The 19,115-nt window shown below is 38.1% G+C and overlaps 1 protein-coding gene across 2 annotated transcripts in view; it reads left to right on the top strand.

Annotated features, from left to right (window-relative positions):
• The first annotated feature begins 5,389 nt into the window (after window positions 1–5,389).
• LOC146000060 (methionine aminopeptidase 1D, mitochondrial) overlaps window positions 5,390–19,115 on the top strand; it is a 54,271-nt gene continuing 40,545 nt past the window's right edge. Inside the window, exons 1-4 of one of the 2 annotated variants that reach the window (XM_083137386.1) lie at window positions 5,390–5,599; window positions 7,939–8,142; window positions 10,404–10,620; window positions 11,972–12,163. In XM_083137386.1, the coding sequence (XP_082993512.1) occupies window positions 8,003–8,142; window positions 10,404–10,620; window positions 11,972–12,163 (549 nt within the window). In that variant the 5' untranslated portion in view covers window positions 5,390–5,599; window positions 7,939–8,002. Of the gene's footprint in view, window positions 5,600–5,629; window positions 5,648–7,938; window positions 8,143–10,403; window positions 10,621–11,971; window positions 12,164–19,115 lie in introns of those variants that run through there. The other variant, XM_083137387.1, reaches the window with a different exon arrangement.

Genomic DNA, 19,115 nt, shown 5'->3' with positions numbered 1-19,115 from the left:
TAGAAAAGTGTACCCCCCCCCCCCTTACGCAAAGGAGCATTCATCTGGAGCGTGATTTTCTGAGAGTAAACTTTATCTGATTCCATCGTTTCACAGAAATTTTACACAATTTTCATCTCCTTAGAGAGGTTTCCAAGAACACAGGTCAATGAACTAACTACATAGTAGCAAGCACAATGTAGTAGAATAAGTTTACAATGGTTTGAATTTCTGTGGTAGCTAAGTAAGATAAATTAGATAATGCTTGTAAGTTATAAACAATATACCTAAACCTTTTTTATTGAGCGAATTGAAAATATGTTCCTTTAACAGTTGCACCTTGCATCTGTCAAATTATCTAAGGGGGTACAGGGGGTACAACGGGATTTTCGGATTTAGGGGGTACAGTACCCCCCCTTCAAAAATTTGATGGGGTACAATGTACCCCTGTACCCCCCTCCCCGTTCCTGCGCCACAGAAAACAAGCGTGCAGTTGGTGCAGATGTAACGAACGCTACGTGGTGGATATTTCCATGCAAATAAAATTACCCGCAAACATGGCGGTTATGCACATCCTGACATCACATGAAACCCACTTATACATCTTTCTTTGGAAAGAAGATTATTTGTTTTGTTGCGGTTGATAGCTAATCTGTTTATTTCTTATTCTTGACGCACACAGTATCATATTTTGGTAAAATGTGAAAATGACAATTTTTTCCTTGATCGTGTGCGGATGAATTTTCAGACCTTTCAAGATGTCCAATAAGAACGCTGTTCGACGACTTTCAATTGTCGATTTTGTTGCTCTGTTTCAATAAATGCGAATCGCTGCGGCCTACTTGGTAGAGCGTCTGACTGCCACACGGGGACCAGGGTTCGATTTCTTGGTGGGTGATCTAAGGTCGCATAAACCGGCTCTGATGCTCACCCAGATCAATAATCAATGGGTGTCTGGGGGGTACAGGCGGCCTGAGCTTGGTGCTGATCATATCACCTCCAAAGTGGCCCTACCCCCACATCCCCTAAATGTGCCTTCAAGGCATGGTGCCATGTGCACGGGGAACTTTATGTAACTAATGTTTCAATACAAATTGAATTGTGTACGGACAGCTTTACACCCGCGGTCCTTCTGCTCATATTTCTTGCTTTCTATCTTGCTCGCATTCCTACCATTCTGCTCTTTTCCTGCTACACTCTGGTTGTATTTCATTATTGCTTATTTTACGCCGCATTGTACTTCTCTGGTTTAATCGCGGCAATGAGGATGGATCATGATTTCACGAAACCACATGTCTTATCAAAGATTCTAGCTTAGGATCTGGCTTCGTAGCGCCAAGCACTCCGCAACGGAGGCAGGCGTTACGTACATTCAGTTTTAAAAGATGAAAGAGGAGACCGGACTGCTTCTATGTTTCTTCCTTGCTTTCTTTTGCCATCTTCTCTGTCTTACTCTCTCTGTACCTCCGTGTTTTGGGATTTTCCACATACATTTTTCTATTCTACCGAAACCATGTTTAACCATGGCAATATCTCTTCCATAATCAATTTCTACTACACCTATGCATCTTTCTTAACTATTTCCAATTTGATTCTGCATCACATAATTTACAAGCATTTTCATTAGTCTCTTTACACGTCATACCTAACAACCACATAGATAACGTGTAAGATTAGCATAGGGGAAAGTCGTGCAGTACCCACCACCGTAATTTTTGTTACCTTTAATGCGACTAGTGTGAACAAATCACAAATTTGAAAACAGTGATTTACAGCAGGGTTTATGCTTAATTCCAGATAGGTTATGATATCTCATGACGTTATTAATAAGAACTCATCATGGGATTATATAAAAATATTACAATTTCCAGGATACAGAAAATTGTCGTCCAGTTCCGACTAGTCGCATCTTTATGAGATTATACGGGCTAAATGATTAACAACTTCAGCTTTCGAGAACAGCCTTTAGTTAACCTACAGCAAATATAAGAAAATCGAGAGATAGGCCACGGTGGATAGATAATGCAGAAAACTAAGACTTATTAAGGCTTAGCTAGATAGCATATGAGTTAAGTGAAATATAGGCCACTGTGGATAGATAATTAAAAATAGAACAAGCAATGCAGAGAACAAAGACTTATTAAGGCTTAGCTAGATAGCATATGAGCTAAGTGATAGATAGGCCACAATGGAAAGATAATTACTAATACAATAAACAATGCAGAATACTAAGACTTATTAAGGCTTATCAAGATAGCATATGAGTTAAGTGAAAGATAGACCACAATGGGTAGATACGTATTAGTAATACAACAAACAATGCAGAATACTAAGACTTATTAAGGCTTAGCTAGATAGCATATGAGGAAAGTGAAAGATAGACCACAATGAATAGATAATTAGTAATACAATAAGCAATGCAGAATACTAAGACTTATTAAGGCTTATCAAGATAGCATATGAGTTAAGTGAAAGTTAGACCACAATGGGTAGATACGTATTAGTAATACAACAAGCAATGCAAAATACTAAGACTTATTAAGGCTTAGCAAGATAACATATGAGGAAAGTGAAAGATTTTCCACAATGGGTAGATACGTATTAGTAATACAACAAGCAATGCAGAAAACTAAGACTTATTAAGGCTTAGCTAGATAACATATGAGTTAAGTGGTGATAGATAGGCCACAATGGATAGATAATTACTATAGTAATACAACAAGCAATGCAGAATACTAAGACTTATTAAGGCTTAGCAAGATAGCATATGAGTTAAGTGATAGATAGGCCACAATGGATAGATAATTACTAATACAACAAGCAATGCAGAAAACTAAGACTTATTAATGCTTAGCTACATAGCATATGAGTTAAGTGAAAGATAGACCACAATGGATAGATAACACTGCTCTAAAAAATGAAACTTTTTGAGAGCTGTTTTCCGGTTAAGAGGTGTTATAAGATATTTCAAGTACGCTGATCACGAATATGTTATTGGTTTTCTTCCATCACGTCAGAATTTTTCACAAAATAGAAATTAAATTTCAGTCGAGACATGGTATTTTCATACGAAAATCAAGCTACAGACATTAGGGAAATATTACACAAGGAATGTAAATCTCACAACAAATAGTCATAAAAAGTATACGAAATGTATAATTTGAATTAGATATTTATCTCATTTCTTCTTTTTCCCTATTTGGAAGCTTCGAAAATTGGATTTTCTCTTGTGAACGGTGTTTGGTTCCTTGCGTGGCAACGTCCAACAGTAATCCGCCATCATTGTTGTACTCCATCTTCCCTGGTATCGGTGCTCCATGTTGCTAATATCTTGATGGAAACGCTCTCTATGTTCCTCACTGACTTCACCTAAGTTAGGAGGAAATCTGTCCAAATGCGAGAACAGGAAATGAATTTTAAGGCTCATGTTGCATCCTAAATTTTTGAACTGGAGCAGCATACGCGTATGAGACACGATGCTCTTGTAATTTTCATGTCTGTTATTACCCAAGAAATTTTCACATACACTTCTGAAAGCTGCCCAAGCTTCCTTTTCCATGTTGTTCATGCATTCTTCGAAATTGGAATCTTGAAATGACTTTCGTATTTGAGGTCCTATGAAAATTCCCTCTTTCAACTTAGCATGTGAGATACTTGGAATTTTTTTGGTGAGGTATTTGAAACACTCTCCATTCCTATCGAGAGACTTAACGAATTGCTTCATGAGACCTAATTTTATATGTGATGGAGGTAATAGTATTCTCGCAGGGTCAACTAGGCTGGGGTTCGCCACATTTTTACTGCCCTGGATGCGTTCGTGTCTTAGAGGCCAATTTTTTTGTGTCCAGTGTTTCTCTCTAACTCTACTGTCCCATTCGCAAATATAACATGGATATTTTGTGTATCCTAGTTGATGTCCCATCAATAAACAAATAACTTTTAGGCACCACACAAAACCCAATTCTGTTCTTCGTAATTTATCTACTGCAAGAGCAGTGACATATTTTGGTAATTCTCCTTGAGGTGTACGGAATATGCTAATGGCACAGAAGGGTATTGGTTTCCATTGTGTAGTAGGACAGCCTTTAAACTTAACTTGTTTCAATCTATGAATAAACTCCAATCCTGTGCAGAATAGCCATTCCCTGTAAGTCTCATCATGAGTTTGGTCACATCATTACAATACACCAAATCTTCTTTGTTCTTCCGCAGAAAAGTATTGAATAAATTCCTGTTCCCGATGCCTAAATAGTGTTGAAGATGTCCCTGCAGCAAGTAAATTTTTCTCTTTCAATCTCGATCCTGAGAATTCAGCAGCTTGTTTTGATAAATTCAAGTCTCTCACCAAATCATTAAGTTCTGGTTGCGTAAAGTAACAATCACTGCTGTGATTAGTTGCCTCCCGCCACACCATATGGACACCAAAAGCCATAGCTTGCTTCTTACCTTTTGTCCAGTTCGTTAAATCTTCTACACAAACTCGGCACACTGTGTGGGGTGCAAATGATTTATCTTGATCCCCTAGTTTAATCCCGAAATAAGCATAATATGCTGCCTTAACAAATTACGTAATTTTTTGCCTTTGCTTCAACACCACGTAACTTCCACAGATGTAGCAAAAATTATCGGGATTGTTTTTTGCACTTTCTACGGTCCATTTTCCCGCATGTGCACTCAATCAACGCCACAACAACAAGAGATGACAACTAATGTCACATTGACGGGAAACTTTTGTCGCGTCCACCAACTATTGCCATCTAGTATTTCGCACTTCATGATGCTGTCTGCTGCTGCCATCTGCTGTGAAATTCATGAACTAAATACACTAACAGGTTATTCTGTGTATGTCGCATGAGCTCGTTATTTCAAAAGTGGTAATGGAAATTTCCACAAACGAAGTTGAAATATTTTTTAAAAATAGTTTTTTGAGAACTGAATTTGAAAATTCAGGAGCCACTTGAAGATGCCTACATTTTACATTCCCAATTTCGCCTTCAAATAAACACTCAAAGAATCTGTTAACAATTGCATAGGAAAGGCAACCTTACTTTCGAGTAAAAGAATCCAAAGAACTTTGCGGTGGCGGAAACGCATCACCCATCCCATCTCTTCACCCCACTCCAAACAGCGGTGCTTGGAAGTGAACCAGCGAAAAAGAAAGCCCTTGCCATTGGTAATAGCCTTGCTGGGATACAAGAGATCTGACCAATAAGGACGTTTGAAACCCACGTGACTGTCACCGAAGGAGCTCTCCCCCCAATTTGTGCTGGAAACAGCAAAAGAAGACGGCCGCGCCATCTATTGACCACCGACGGAACTGCAATTTCCAAGCGCAGCGAGGTTTAAATGTCGCTTCCCCTTCTATAACATAACTATTCTATGGCCTAAGTGTTATGAAAATGAAAAAGGATGACATTGCCGTATCTCAACGAACAAAATATTTTGAGCAACTAAGTAAGATTCTTCAATGATATCCTACCAAAGGATAAAAATAAAAAAATCAACAAATCGCCATTGGACCACTGTGTGTGGTAGCATGGGTAACATCTTATTTTATACAATGTGATCGTCTGGTACAGTGCAAGGATAATCCTTGTGATAATCCCTGGGTCATTGAAAGGTGAAAACATGTGCATTTGTCATGTTAGGTTATATGTGCAGAATAAGTGTATGGATGTAAAATATATGTTAACCTTTATTTGTAATTAGTTACGTAATTGGATGGCTTTTTACGTATTGCAGTACTACAGAAAGTTCAATGTTTCGAAGCAGGGAATTTAAATGCATTTTACTGAACCAGTGCAAGGATTTATGCATTTGTCTTCCAGGGGTTGAACTTTAGACATTTATTTGGTACCAGTTTCATAGATCGGAGACACATTAAAATCGGATATTTTGTGTTTCACATGGTTCGTACTTACCAATTGTGTCTTGTGGAACATAGTTCAAGGTGCCATTATGCTTTCTACACGAAAAAACCCACAATTTTTCACATAGAGAGTAATTTCTTTGACTCCTTTTTTCGCTTCCATAACACAGAATATGGCGGGAAAATCTTGACTACCCTAGTGGGCATGCAGTGTTTCCAACATCCTTCACTGAAAAATACCTACTATTGTGTTCGTCACTTGTGCAAATTGTACATTATGCACGGGTAGCTGACAGATAGCCCCACGAACCATTCACGGATAGCCCACGAACCATTATGCACGGTAGCTGACCGATAGCCCCACGAACCATTTCCAATATGGTTACGTTAGGCAAGCATAGTAAAAAGGGGCGGGGGGGGGGGTTGAAACACTGACAGGGACTTAGGTCATCAAACGTACGTAGCAACCGGTTGTCATAGGGCAAGCAAATGAAAGCAATGGGAATTGTGCGTCAGTGAAATATTTATCTTGAAAAAATACATGATTTCCCGGTCAAATATATGTATTCCACGATAAAGGAAAATAGGCTACCTCTAAGAACGTTGTAAACCTTGGAGAAACTCATTTCCGTAAGTAGTTTCTTGTGTAAAATTGAAGAAATGTGTCTCCGATGTATGAAACTGTTACCATTTATTTTTCCATACTCATATAAGCGAATGAAAATTAGTGTTATTACATTGTTGACAATAAAAACAAAGTGCACTCTTTAAGGTAAATTTATTAAATTTTGTAGACAATTTTATTTTTAAATACAAGTTTGACTTAACGGTTCCAGGGTTCCCGTTCTTTTCCATGAAGTTCAACTACTGAAAATTATAAACATTAATGCAGTAAATGTGAGTCACATATTGTAAAAAATGAGGAAATTTTCTTGTCCTGGTTGTGAATGAATTTAAAAAGAGAGTACCTGGGAATCCCCCTTTCAGTTCAAACATTGACAGGAAATTATGCTTCGAGATCACTTGCAGTTGATGAGTTTTTACTGTAATTTTTTGTATTGCCTCATAGAGGAAGTGTAGGCCTATAATGATTTTGTAGAAGCTGTCATGTGCATTACTTTTCCAAGCCTTGTACAATTATTTCACTTTCTCCCAGCTTCATGCACTCTTCTCTTTTACATGTTAAAATATTACATAGTGTATTGTAGTCAGACCCTTTCGTTGTGTGACATATCTTTCTTTGGAGCGAATTTACAATACCGGAAGGATCTCCAAATTTTTTCATATTCGTTATACTAACTAATTTTGGCCTTGTAATCACGAATCTGAAGTTAAATTGTGGGGATTGGTGAATGGAATATAAGTCGAATTAAGTGGCTTTCGGTTATGTTTTTTTGGAGCTATATGTGCATTGTTTTACGAACTAAATTTTAGCTCTGCTTGCCTAACCTAACCTTACCGAAAATTGTTCCTGTGGATATCAGAGAATGGTTTGCGGGCCAAGAGGACATACATTAACGAAATGTTAATTTTGTAGCACTAGAGCGGCAAGAAGCCATTTTCCTCACATGAATGTTCGAGCACTGTTGCCGTATGTAGAATTATCGCGGTAATTAAGAATGTTATTTTACAACTTGTACACGTGCATGTACAATTTCTGCATGTCACCCCCAAATCTTAACTGCAGATACGTGATCAGGACTCTATAGTGAGTATAAGAAGGTAAAGGTAAAAAAAAAAAAAAAGGTAAAGTGCTCCCCTGTGCATAGCACCACGCCATGAAGGCGTATAGGGGGTGTGGGGGTAATGCCCCACACTTTCTTGATCCGGTCGTGAGTGGGGGTGATGTGATCAGCATCACGGCCCTGACCGCCTTTACCCCCCCCCCCCCCCCCCCCAGGGTTTCCCCCAGGTACCCATGTTATTCGACGCTGGGTGGGAGTATAAGAAGTAGGAAAGAAATTGGAGATCCTTCCGGTATTGTAAATTCTTACCCTTTCTTTCTTTTTTTAATTTTATTTCACTCCCGTTTCAGCAAAATAAGAATTCTAAAGTCAGACATTATGGCAATCACTTTCTGTTATTTCCAGACAACAGGTGTTTCTGTTCTTATACATAGACACTGTGTGCCAACCCTCATGCGAGTAGTTAACCATGCATATCAATAACTATATCATGCAACAGCTGAGAGCAAAGTGTGGATTAGTGAATCGTAAAGGGATTGGTGAATGTCTGCCATCAAAAGGAGCTGTTTCTGCTTGTATCAGAGAGTTCTGGGGTGTAAAGAGAAAAGGGTACGTAATGATGTTTTATTTATTGATATGTACAGTGCAAATTTTGTATTGATGTCTCATTGTTCAATTCACATGTTGCTAAATGCATGTACTACAGTGACAGTGAAGCGAATAGCATGTGCAGTATGTCCTTAAAGCTGGGGATTTGTGCATTATCAAAAATTTCATCTCAACAAAATATTGTTGTGCTGGCACTAGTACATTATAGCCTGCATGATAACTGTCAAGATTTATTTTTGTAGTTTTGATTTAGAATTTTAACCATTTAGCACTTGCGCCTGCATGATCTGCATTAGGACTCACACAGTGTAATTTTTTTTACCCCTAAATTATTTTCGGTAAAAATTTACTATCCTTCGGACACCTCTAATTTTTTCTTTCCTCAATTTTTGACATTCGTACTTGCGTATCTGCTTCGCAAAACATTCCTGAAGGTGTATCAACGTTGTTTTGATGAAATTAATTGCAATTTTTCACATTACCACTACGTCTTTCTCATAGGCATTTTCGCTTGCCTGAGACGAACTAACCTAACCACGCGCCAATGGTTCGCAATTATTTCCAATTTCTAGATCCTGATACTAACACGTCACCAAATTTTAACTATGTTTCCTAACCACGTGCCAATGGTTTGTGGGGCTAGCGCCAATGGTTCGCAATTATTTCCAATTTCTAGATCCTGATACTAACACGACACCAAATTTTAACTATGTTTCCTAACCTAACAGAACTAACCTATCCACGCGCCAATGGTTCTTGAGGCTAGCTATTCTCCGTCGGAGAATTAATTTTCAACAAACAACATGAGTTTCAGCTATGAAACATTCCCACATCACACAAAACACCTTCCCGATGTTCGACAATGCTACAGGAACTTATTACGGTAAGTAGTTTCTTCTGTAAAAATAAATAAATGTGTCTGAAGGATAGTAAACAAGTACCTTATTTTCATTTTAATACACATTACCTGCCTTAATGAATAAGTTTTATTGAAAAAATATGGGCTAAGCACTTGCTTACATTCTTTGGGTTTCCTTCCTTAACTCCCGCTCTACCACTACACAGGGTTGTCACCACACACACACATAAATATAACCCAAGACATCCACTGTTCCATTTTCATTTGATCCACCCTCATAAATAAATTCTATTCCTGCCAGGGAGAGAAAATCAGCAAGTGTAAATTTGTTTTGTATCATAAGAACCTTTATATGCTTAAGACACTTAATTTTTTTCTGGGTGAATTTAGATACAGACCAGGAACCTTAGATTTAGATATGGTCAAGGAACCTTTTTAGTGGATCAATTTGAATATGGTCCAGGAAGCTTTTTTTCCAATTCAATTTAAGTGCGGTCCAGGAAACTTTTTTCAATAAAACAATTCACAACTTGGACCGAATTTAAATTGTACGAGAAACAAGATTATGGTCCTGTTGAGGAACCCAATAGAACCCATTAAAATGTATGGATTCCTGGACCTTTAAAAACCCTTGTTAAGACTTGAGATAGAGAGCTACTAATTTGATGTTGACTGCAAGCTAGTAATTTTGGTCGTGGAGGGATCTTTACGAGGTTAGTTTCTTAAATTACGATGGTAAGTCAGTAAGTAGGTCACAAACGTTTACGAAGAAAATACTATGTGAGATACCAACCTGAAAACAGTTTATATTTTTTAACATAATCTCCACCACTTATCCCATTGCTTTATCAGTTCCTCAAAACCTGCTGCATAAAAGTCTTTTGGCAGCTGTCCCAGCTACAGTTGCATCTCACATTCAACATCTTCATCATCTGCGAATCATTTGAACATCCTTGCGAGAATGTATCGATCCAGCAACAAACACTTCTCACCGTAAACAGGAAACATTTCCTTGTGAATATCCTTTTCAGGAAGTCCTTTTGCCCACAAAAAACTCACAACAGCACACTGCTCGCCATTCCATTGTTGTCTTCTCAGCCCACTCGAATACTTGTGATCAACTCATACAATTATCACCATACTGAACTGTCATGCGGCAATGAATTTCTATCTGTTTCACACCTTCACTATCAAAAATCTCATGATACTTCGCTGCTCCAGCTTGGAGCACTCGTGTAAGGGTACCGCCATCTCGTGTAACTGTTTCCCAGCATCCCGTGTGTTAGGCAGGTGGGGGTGAGGTAGGTGTGCCACCCCCAGCTATGAATAGCTTACAGATCCCTTCACAAAATAAATAAAACATATAAGAATGACGGTTGTTTTTTTTTCCTTCTTAATTTAGGAAAAATTTTGGCAACTATAGTGTAGTAGTACCAAGAAATGTGTCTGAAAGGAAACATGTTCCTCCTCACATCAAGAAGCCACTTTACAGTGAGACATCTTTACCACCTCCTAGCCCTTGGAGACCCGAGATAAAATCCGATCATCAAATTCAAAAGATGAGAGAATCGTGTATACTTGCAAGGAAAATTTTGGACACTGTTGGGCAGGAAATCAAAGTAAGTAAGTCAACTTAATTGTTTTCTCTTGCACCTGCTTCCGTGGCAGAGTGGTTAGCACAGAACACTACAGTGATAGGGGTCCAGGGTTCGAATCCAACCTGAGCATGAGTGTTCTTTGTGAGTGTGTTTTCATCAGTTTCATAATATCATCACTCATCCTCATCTTCACAATTAGCCAAAAGTGGCACAAAAGCAAAGTAAAATAAACCAAATTGTCGTCAAACTATTTTATCTTGTGTGAATTGCTTTTGCTTTATTTTACTGGAAGAACAGCTTTTGTAAGTTATCCTTAAATAGAATACCGAAACTGGAATTCATGTAGGTAAATGTGGCCTCAGTGGCAGAGTGGTTAGCACAGCGTGCTACGATGCCAGGGGTCCTGGGTTCAAAACCGAGCCTGGGAATGGAGGTTTGTGATTGTTCCTTCATCATATCATCACTCATCCTTATCTTTGCGATTAGCCAAAAGTGGTAGAAAAGCTAAGTAAAATAAACCAAATCAATCAATCATGTAGGCAACTAGGTGTCAATTTTGTGTCTGATGCATTTACATGTCACATATTAGTTTCTGGTGTTTTTTAATGAATTCTCTATTTATTTTGTTCATCTTTATCAAAAGCATGTGAATTATATCAAAATGTTATGTAAAAGTGCAATTTTATTAGCATTATCAGTTCTAGATTTTATTTTCCAAAAGTCCTTCCCACATTTAAATTCACTATAACTTTCTAACAGAGATATTTCAGTGAAATAAAGTTTCTAGTGCACAGTAGGCTTTAAAGTTTTACCTGGCAACACTGAACGTTGAGAGGATCAGATGACTGCAAGCAATCAGGTGATTCCAAGATGGTGTCGATTCAGGAGACAGGTGGATTGGCCGCAGAGGACCCACATCATGGCCCGCAAAGTTGCCAGACCTGGCTCCTTGTGACTTTTAGCTGTGGGGATATGTCAAGTTGGAAGTGTATGCGAAAAACCCAAGAGATCTGGATGACCTTAAAGCAAAGATATCTGCAGTCATGCAGGCATTTTGGATTCAGGACGAAATTGCAGGAATGCATCGATGTCAATAGTGCCCATCGGAGGTATGACGATAAGAATGAGAGACATGCAGTGCTGCCAGGTAAAACTTTAAAGACTGCTGTGAAGTACAAACTTTATTTCAGTGAAATTTCTCTGTTCGTTACAAAGTTATAGAGAATTTAAATGTGGGAAGGACTTGTGGAAGACCCTGTATAAGGGACTAATGTATAATAGCTGAATAATGTGTAATTTGTTAAAAATCATTAATAGTACCATTACTTTTATCATGGTCATAAGGTATATTTTTGTAATATATTTTTTATAGGCTGGCATCACTACAGATGAGATTGATATAAAAGTTCACAAACTTGCCATTGAAAATGGGGCATATCCATCACCGCTCAACTATCATGGGTTTCCAAAGTCTACTTGCACATCAGTGAACAACGTTGCATGCCATGGAATTCCTGACGACAGACCTCTTGAGGATGGAGACATCATCAATGTTGATATCACGGTAAGTGTTTGTTAGATTTCTGCATATTCGACAGGGTGAGCGTAAAGTCTCTCTATAGTTTAAGAATGTCACCCTTCAAAAAAGTCGGACCACAGTAAAAGAAAATGTAGTAAATGAAAGTACTTTTATTTCCATTTTAGATCTCATAAATGCGTAAAGGATGAAAATAAAAATAAGGAAAGTAAAGATTCACATATGCAGGGCTCGGGTGTAAAACATGGTAAGTGACATTTTGGTTATTTTTGAGTTACCAAGTAAAATGTGCCATCGTTCAATTTTCGAGAGAAATTGCCATGTCATACAATTTGCATTGGGCTCAGTGAAGTATTGTGAAATTGGTAAACACAACACGAAAACAATTTATCTACAGTATAGCTTCTAATAATGGGAACGGGAACTGTGTGTTCGGAGTGTGTAACAAGAATCCACTTCATCAGGATGCCCACAATTCAAATGAACATTGACGGTCCCCATTGTGGAGTGGTTAGCACATCGTGCTACGATGCCAGGGTCCCGGGTTCAAATCCCAACCTGGGCATGGATGTTTGTGAGTGTCCATTCATCATGCCATCACTCATCTCCATCTTCGTAAATTAGCCAAAACGTGGCACAAAAAGCGAAGTAAAATAATGCAAATCAATCAATGAAATGAACATCTCTTGAGTTGATGCTGCCTGAGTGTTCCATGTTTGTCCATGTACCGTTCTCCATCATCTCTCGACTTGATTGACCCACTCCTGTAACTGGTTTCTATCTTGGCTCTTTCGTAGAGGGATAATTGCAGTGTGGTCATAGACTGACTGAAAAATAACACACATTACTGCTTACAATCATGCATAATGGAATAGGCCTACATCGATACATTCTCTTACCTGCTACGTGCACTTGAAAGTAGGGAGTCATTTTTCACTTACCTTGTTGGGTGTACAAGACATGCAGAAAAATGTACAATATTTACATATTAATAGCGTTATGTCAACAGACAGGTGTACAGTAAGGTTGTTCGCTTTATATCCGACCATTTTCGATTTGGTGCTGCCACCTGGCATATCATGCTGGAACTATGGGTCTGCTGGCGGGAGCAGTGTTGTGTCTGACCTTGTAGGTGCGTGAGTGTTGGTAGCAGTGTTGCCACATGAAGGGAAATTTCCCTTTTTGAAGGGAAATTTGGAGCTAATTTTAAGGGAAAAGGGAAATTCGATTAAAAATAGCAAATTTTCAGGGAAATTTTAAGACAGACTAAACATTAATTATATTAAACATTATAACAGATTCCAGTTTTGAAAATGGCCGAGTCTGCTGCCACGCACGTGTCAGCAGTAAGAATAATCTTCAAATTTGCTCCTGCCACGTAATTCGTCTGCTAAGAGTATGTTACAAATCTTAAGAACAGATTAAGACGAGAGAAATGCAAGTTTATGATTAGTGGGAATGAATGTACAGGTAATTTAGAACCTTTTTCTTTAGAAAGCATTTAGCGATATTATTTTAATGCTAACAGAACCTAACCTAACTACGAGAGCATTTAGGTTTATTATTAGAAGAATGCTGAGGGACATTATCTTAAAACATTTTTGTGAAAGCAATCGCTATGTATGTGTTACAGACGTAATTGCATACATAGCATGACAGACGTAATTGCATACATAGCATGATGAAATCACGATAAAACAAAGACCGAGTCTGCTGCCACGGGCATATCTCTTTTGAATTACAGCAGAAAAAGAACGTGGCAGCAGACACTGCCTTTGAAAATGAGAACTTATTATTTTTATTTTATTTTGTCGTATACTTTGTTCTGAGGGGAAGGGTGGAATTTGGGTTGACCCACATCTGGCTACCGTTTGGGGCCGGAGGTCTTTGGCCATTCACCCTTATGGGAGTGGGAGTCCGAGGGCATTGTTTATTTAAGCTTTCCCCGGTTCTCTGAATTTTGCCTCAAACACTACACGTGCAAACCATAAAGTTATCTTTGTCGCAAACCTATCTTTACTTCAGTCTTCATTGGACACTGGGTGGGTTATTCGTTGTGTGCGAGTGTTTGGTGGAAGGCTGTGCCCGACTTGGACGATGGGACAACAAGGGAAGCAAAGGAAACTATCTGCAACTCCAGAATATATTAGAAAACATCGTGGAGAATTATCGGAAGATGAAAAATCACTGCGGAAACAAGTTAAAAAATTCCGTACAGAATGGCAAGAAGTGACCAACAATGGATTACATTTTAATAAAAAACTTGCTGTGTTTTAGAAGTTTCCACCTAATATGTGAAATTTACCAGAATAGAACATTTGCTCAGGTATGTACTATATATCATTTTTAATAAAATGCGTATATCCATGCGCCGAACTTAACATTTTTATGGGGAAGCAAAAATGTGATTTTCCACACAAACTCTTCATATGTGCGCCTTACTAGAACAGCATTTTGTGTAGAATATTTTTAATTTTCTTCTGATGGTGTGATGAAGACAAGGGGCATTGGCCTCCCTAAATCCAATCTCTGTTTGTGTGTTTTGCTTTTTACTGATGAAAATCTTCAGTTGCCAACTATAACATAGTTTTAGCTTTCATCTCAAAACAAAAAATTTAGCTTGGTTTAGAAATAAAATCTAAATCTTCCAAAAAAACATTTAAAAGTTATTGATTTTATTGTTTATTTATTTGGTTTATTTTACTTCGCTTTTCTGCCAATTTAGGCTAATTGCAAAGATGGGGATGAGTAATGATATGATGAAATTTATGGATGGACACTCACAAACAGCCATGCCCAGGCCGGGATTCGAACCCGGTATCCCTGGCGTCGTAGCATTTAAAAGTTAAATTGATTAACATTTTACACATACATACGAACATGGGTCAACGATAATATTTAATTATTATTATTATTATTAAATAATAATAATAATTCTTTAGATGAAGGGAAAAAATGGGCGGAAAAGGGAAATTTTGTCCTATACTCCTAATCTTGTCCCAATCTTGTCCTATACTCCTAACACTCTCTGCTATCTGCTCTTTCCACTGACATTTTGGTCTCCCCCTTAGCCTTATTCCCACTCGGTGTGCATTGTAAGCTCTTACTGGTAGTTTTTCTGCATCCATCCTCCTCATGTGTCCGAACCATCTCATCTGTGCCTGATTTATCCTGCCCTGAAGCTTCACCACACCCACTGTCTGTTGGATATTGTCATTCCTTATTTTATCCCTTCTAGTCTTCCTCAATATACTCCTTAAAAATTTCATCTCCACTGACTGCATCTTTCTTTCGTCTCTCTCTGTCATTCTCCAAGTCTCTACTCCGTATGTAATTATTGGCTCATAGTATGTGTTATACAGTGGCATGCGGTGATAAATCAGGCAGGGGAACAAGTCACCTGCACTTCCTCCCCATCGCATGGGTGTCTTATTATAATACAATAGATCAAGTAAAATTCAACCCTTATTGAAATGTCAGAAGTGACAAACATGAGGCACTTTAAAATTATATGACAATAATAATTTTAAAGCAAATGTGATATAATATAAAGAAAACATTAAAAATAAAATTGTTGATGCGCAACAAAGAAAAATTTGATATAAATTTGTGAGTCATCAGAGAAAGAAAATAATATTTTGTCGTGACCTGTTTCATCTCTTTATTCGTAGATTAAGTTGACGTTTTTTCATAGAGTTGAGTATTCTTGTAATTCAAACTTTCTCAATCCAATAATGGCACACAGATGGTTGAGTTTTTCATGACGTTCGCTAGATTAGTCAGGGTGGCTACTGTTAGGACCATAATAAAATTCAAGTATAATTCCCGGTTTTCAAAGCGAACTTTACAAAAATTCAAGCAGATGTTTTCTCTATTTCAAACTAAGGTTTTACAGTCTCTCACCACCTACACACATACACACACGAACAAATACTTATATTAACAATATATGGTTTGTGCGATTCCAATGAATCCAATAAGACGTCAAATCGATCGGGGGATCGAGCTGGGCAGTCATCACGCTGATAAATCATGTCACGTCTTGTAGCTAGAGGCACATACTCCAACAACATTGCCATCCCGTTCCTCAAAAAATGTTCATAAGTGATGCCATTTAAGATTTGGGGTAGGAAAAATGGCTCGATCAAATGATTGTTGATTAGGCCCATCCATACTTCTGTCTGAGTGTGCGACAGTGGCTGGATGAAAATTACCCAAAGAAATGGATTGGCCGAGGCGGCCCGATTCCCTGGCCGGCTCGATCCCCTGATTTAAAGCCTTGCGACTTTTACATTTGGAGCCACATGACAAGACACCGGTAAACTCGCAATAAGAGCTCAGGGAGAGGATCTTAACAGCTGGTCAACACATCAAGGACACCATCACATCACGAGTTAAGAGACCAAATGTCCGTAAAAACCTGCCTGCCTGCATTTGTAACGGAGGTGCCCACTTTGAGCAAGACGTGTAATGTTCTTTAATTGTATTGTTTATTAATTCCATTCACATGAAGATGAATTAAATATTATTTCTTGTACACAAATATGAATTTTAGCAACATTTGTACCTTGTTGGATAGCAGATGTCACACGGAAGTAATTTAAGTAATTTGTACGCTTCGTGTCATACCATTTTTGTTATTAATACGTTGCCAAGTAAACTAAGAGTGCATTTTTTTATCATCACTTGTAAGTTTAGACCCACCCGTTACTTACATGTGATTGTTATTTGGGAAAAACTTTTTTTCAACAAACCACTTATTTGTTAGCTATCAGAAAACGCTGAAATAAGATCCATACAATGAGCAGTTTTTTCTCAATTCATCTTTTTTTGTGGAAAATTGTCATTTTTAAAAAAACAATAGAAATTCGATTATCTCGAAAACTACTAATTTTCGGACGGGGTATCATATGGTCAAATTTATTGCAAATTGTCTGTACTTTAACCCCTTTCAGGGAATACATCTAATTACCAGTCACCCTGTATATAATTTAAGGCGTGGATTTTACATTTGTCATTTCACATAGCTAATCGGCAGTGACATGCCCAAGGGGGGGGGGGGGTTGGTAGGGGTTATACCCCCCTTTGGCCCAATATTCCTAAAAAAGGAATGTCAATGGTAGGAAAGTATGACAAAAGGAGGGTGGACTACCGAGAAAAAGTATAGGTAACCCCTCCCTTACAAAAATCCTGGGCACGCCACTGTTACTCGGGACTATAAATACATCTACAAACACAAGTCACATATGTTACGGGAAATAGTAATCTACGAAAAATTGTTAATTCTATAAGAATTTTAAATTTACCTAATCAACTTCAAGATATTTTATCTTGCAATAATCTTCAGTCTATCAGATGGATTGTTCTTCAAAGAACACTAACAAAGCAAATGGATTGAGAGAATTCTGTTTTATTTTCCACGCAGCTTTATTTACCTTCCTCAATAAAAATAAAACCTATACTGTGAAAAACTTGTTTCAGGTCATTAATAAATATGTATAAATTCAATGGAATTGTGATTTTAAAAAGTTGCAATTTTTCATGTCTACAGAGAAAATTTCAAGCAGAATTCACGCACAATTCCCGGAGCCAATAATTCACGCATAATTCCCAGAATTCAAGAAATTCCCGGTGAGTAGCCACCCTGTTAGTAGAAGTTGTTAATGTGACAAAACCCGACCTGTTCCAGACTCCCTTCTCAGGTTTAAACAAGGACAACAATATAATTTGCCACTGGTAGAATATCCAGTTAATAATTTACAGAGTTGTAGTAACTCGTTTGAAAATGCTCTGTGTATGATTTCGTTTTAGTTTTTAATTCAGTTAGAATATGTGTTGGTTTGTTGTATTTTCTGCAAAGTTGAATGAACTAAAGGCTTTCGTCCTCAGCCGGTCGATCATACAACACTCGCAACATTCGCTTCTTGTCCTGCCACTGCATGCCTTGAAACTTTGGTCTTGGGGTTGGTGGAACAGGTGGATGTGAGCTGTTCCCTCGGAAGCTATTTCCCAGCGTTTAGCCAAGGCATTTGGCAGATGCTTAGACTGTAGAAGATTTTTCCAGTTCGTTATGAATGTCAGACGCAAGTTCTCAACGAGATTAGGAAGTTATAGACTTTCTACACTCAAATATATCACTTGTGACGCGATTAAACTTCAGCACATAGCAAAAACTGGAAGAAAAGCGAATCCGCAATATCTCTCTGAGGGAACAGCTAGAGTGTTCAGCTTCCATGGTGCCGTGGGGATCGTTTACCTTCGTGCGTGGTCGGAAATACTCGGCTTCAGACAGTAGAGGGCATGATACTAAGAGACCATGGTAGAGCATGGGGTGAGAACCATGATGCGTTGGGGGTAGATGACATCAACAAACGTCCAGCCATGGTGAAAGATTTTCTTCAGTGTTACTTTTGGAAACGTTGATTTCGAGAGAAAAGTGTTCTTATTATGTTAATATAAATAATTTAAATAGCCCAAAAGTGCAGTAAGCCTGTTCCCTCTGTTCCATGGAGGGACCGCCACTGGTGTTATATATTACCTTCTTGCATTTCATAGGTACATCCCTGTTCCATATTAATCTTCGAATGGTTTGATATAATCCACCACCCATTTGTCGTCTTCTGTTTATCATCTCATCTTTTCTTCCACTTTCCCAATTATGCTTCCTAGATATTTGAAGCTACCATCAGAGCTATCAAATTAACCTGTGGCTGCATTACAATTTTCACAAGTTAGATTTTTGTGTAATCTCTCTTCCATTTTGAATGAGTTCTCTCAATTGCATGGAGATGGCACTTGTGTTCCCATAGGTGGCCAATTTCCATGAGAATTTGGAGTATATGTGTAATGGAAACAAACAAACAGACACAGAAGTGCAATTTTTTCAAATTTGCGGTAAAGCTAGATGATAGCAAGTCTCCTCGGTTGGTACAACTCAGACAAGACTAGTGTAGAAAATCTTTTCAAATAAGTTATTTTA

Source organism: Lepisma saccharinum, chromosome 16 (genome assembly GCF_977018435.1).
Source record: "Lepisma saccharinum chromosome 16, izLepSacc3.1, whole genome shotgun sequence".
NCBI classification, from domain to species: Eukaryota; Metazoa; Arthropoda; class Insecta; order Zygentoma; family Lepismatidae; genus Lepisma; species Lepisma saccharinum.
The sequence above is the reverse complement of the archived record's forward strand: the minus strand, read 5'-3'. Positions and strand labels throughout refer to the sequence as shown.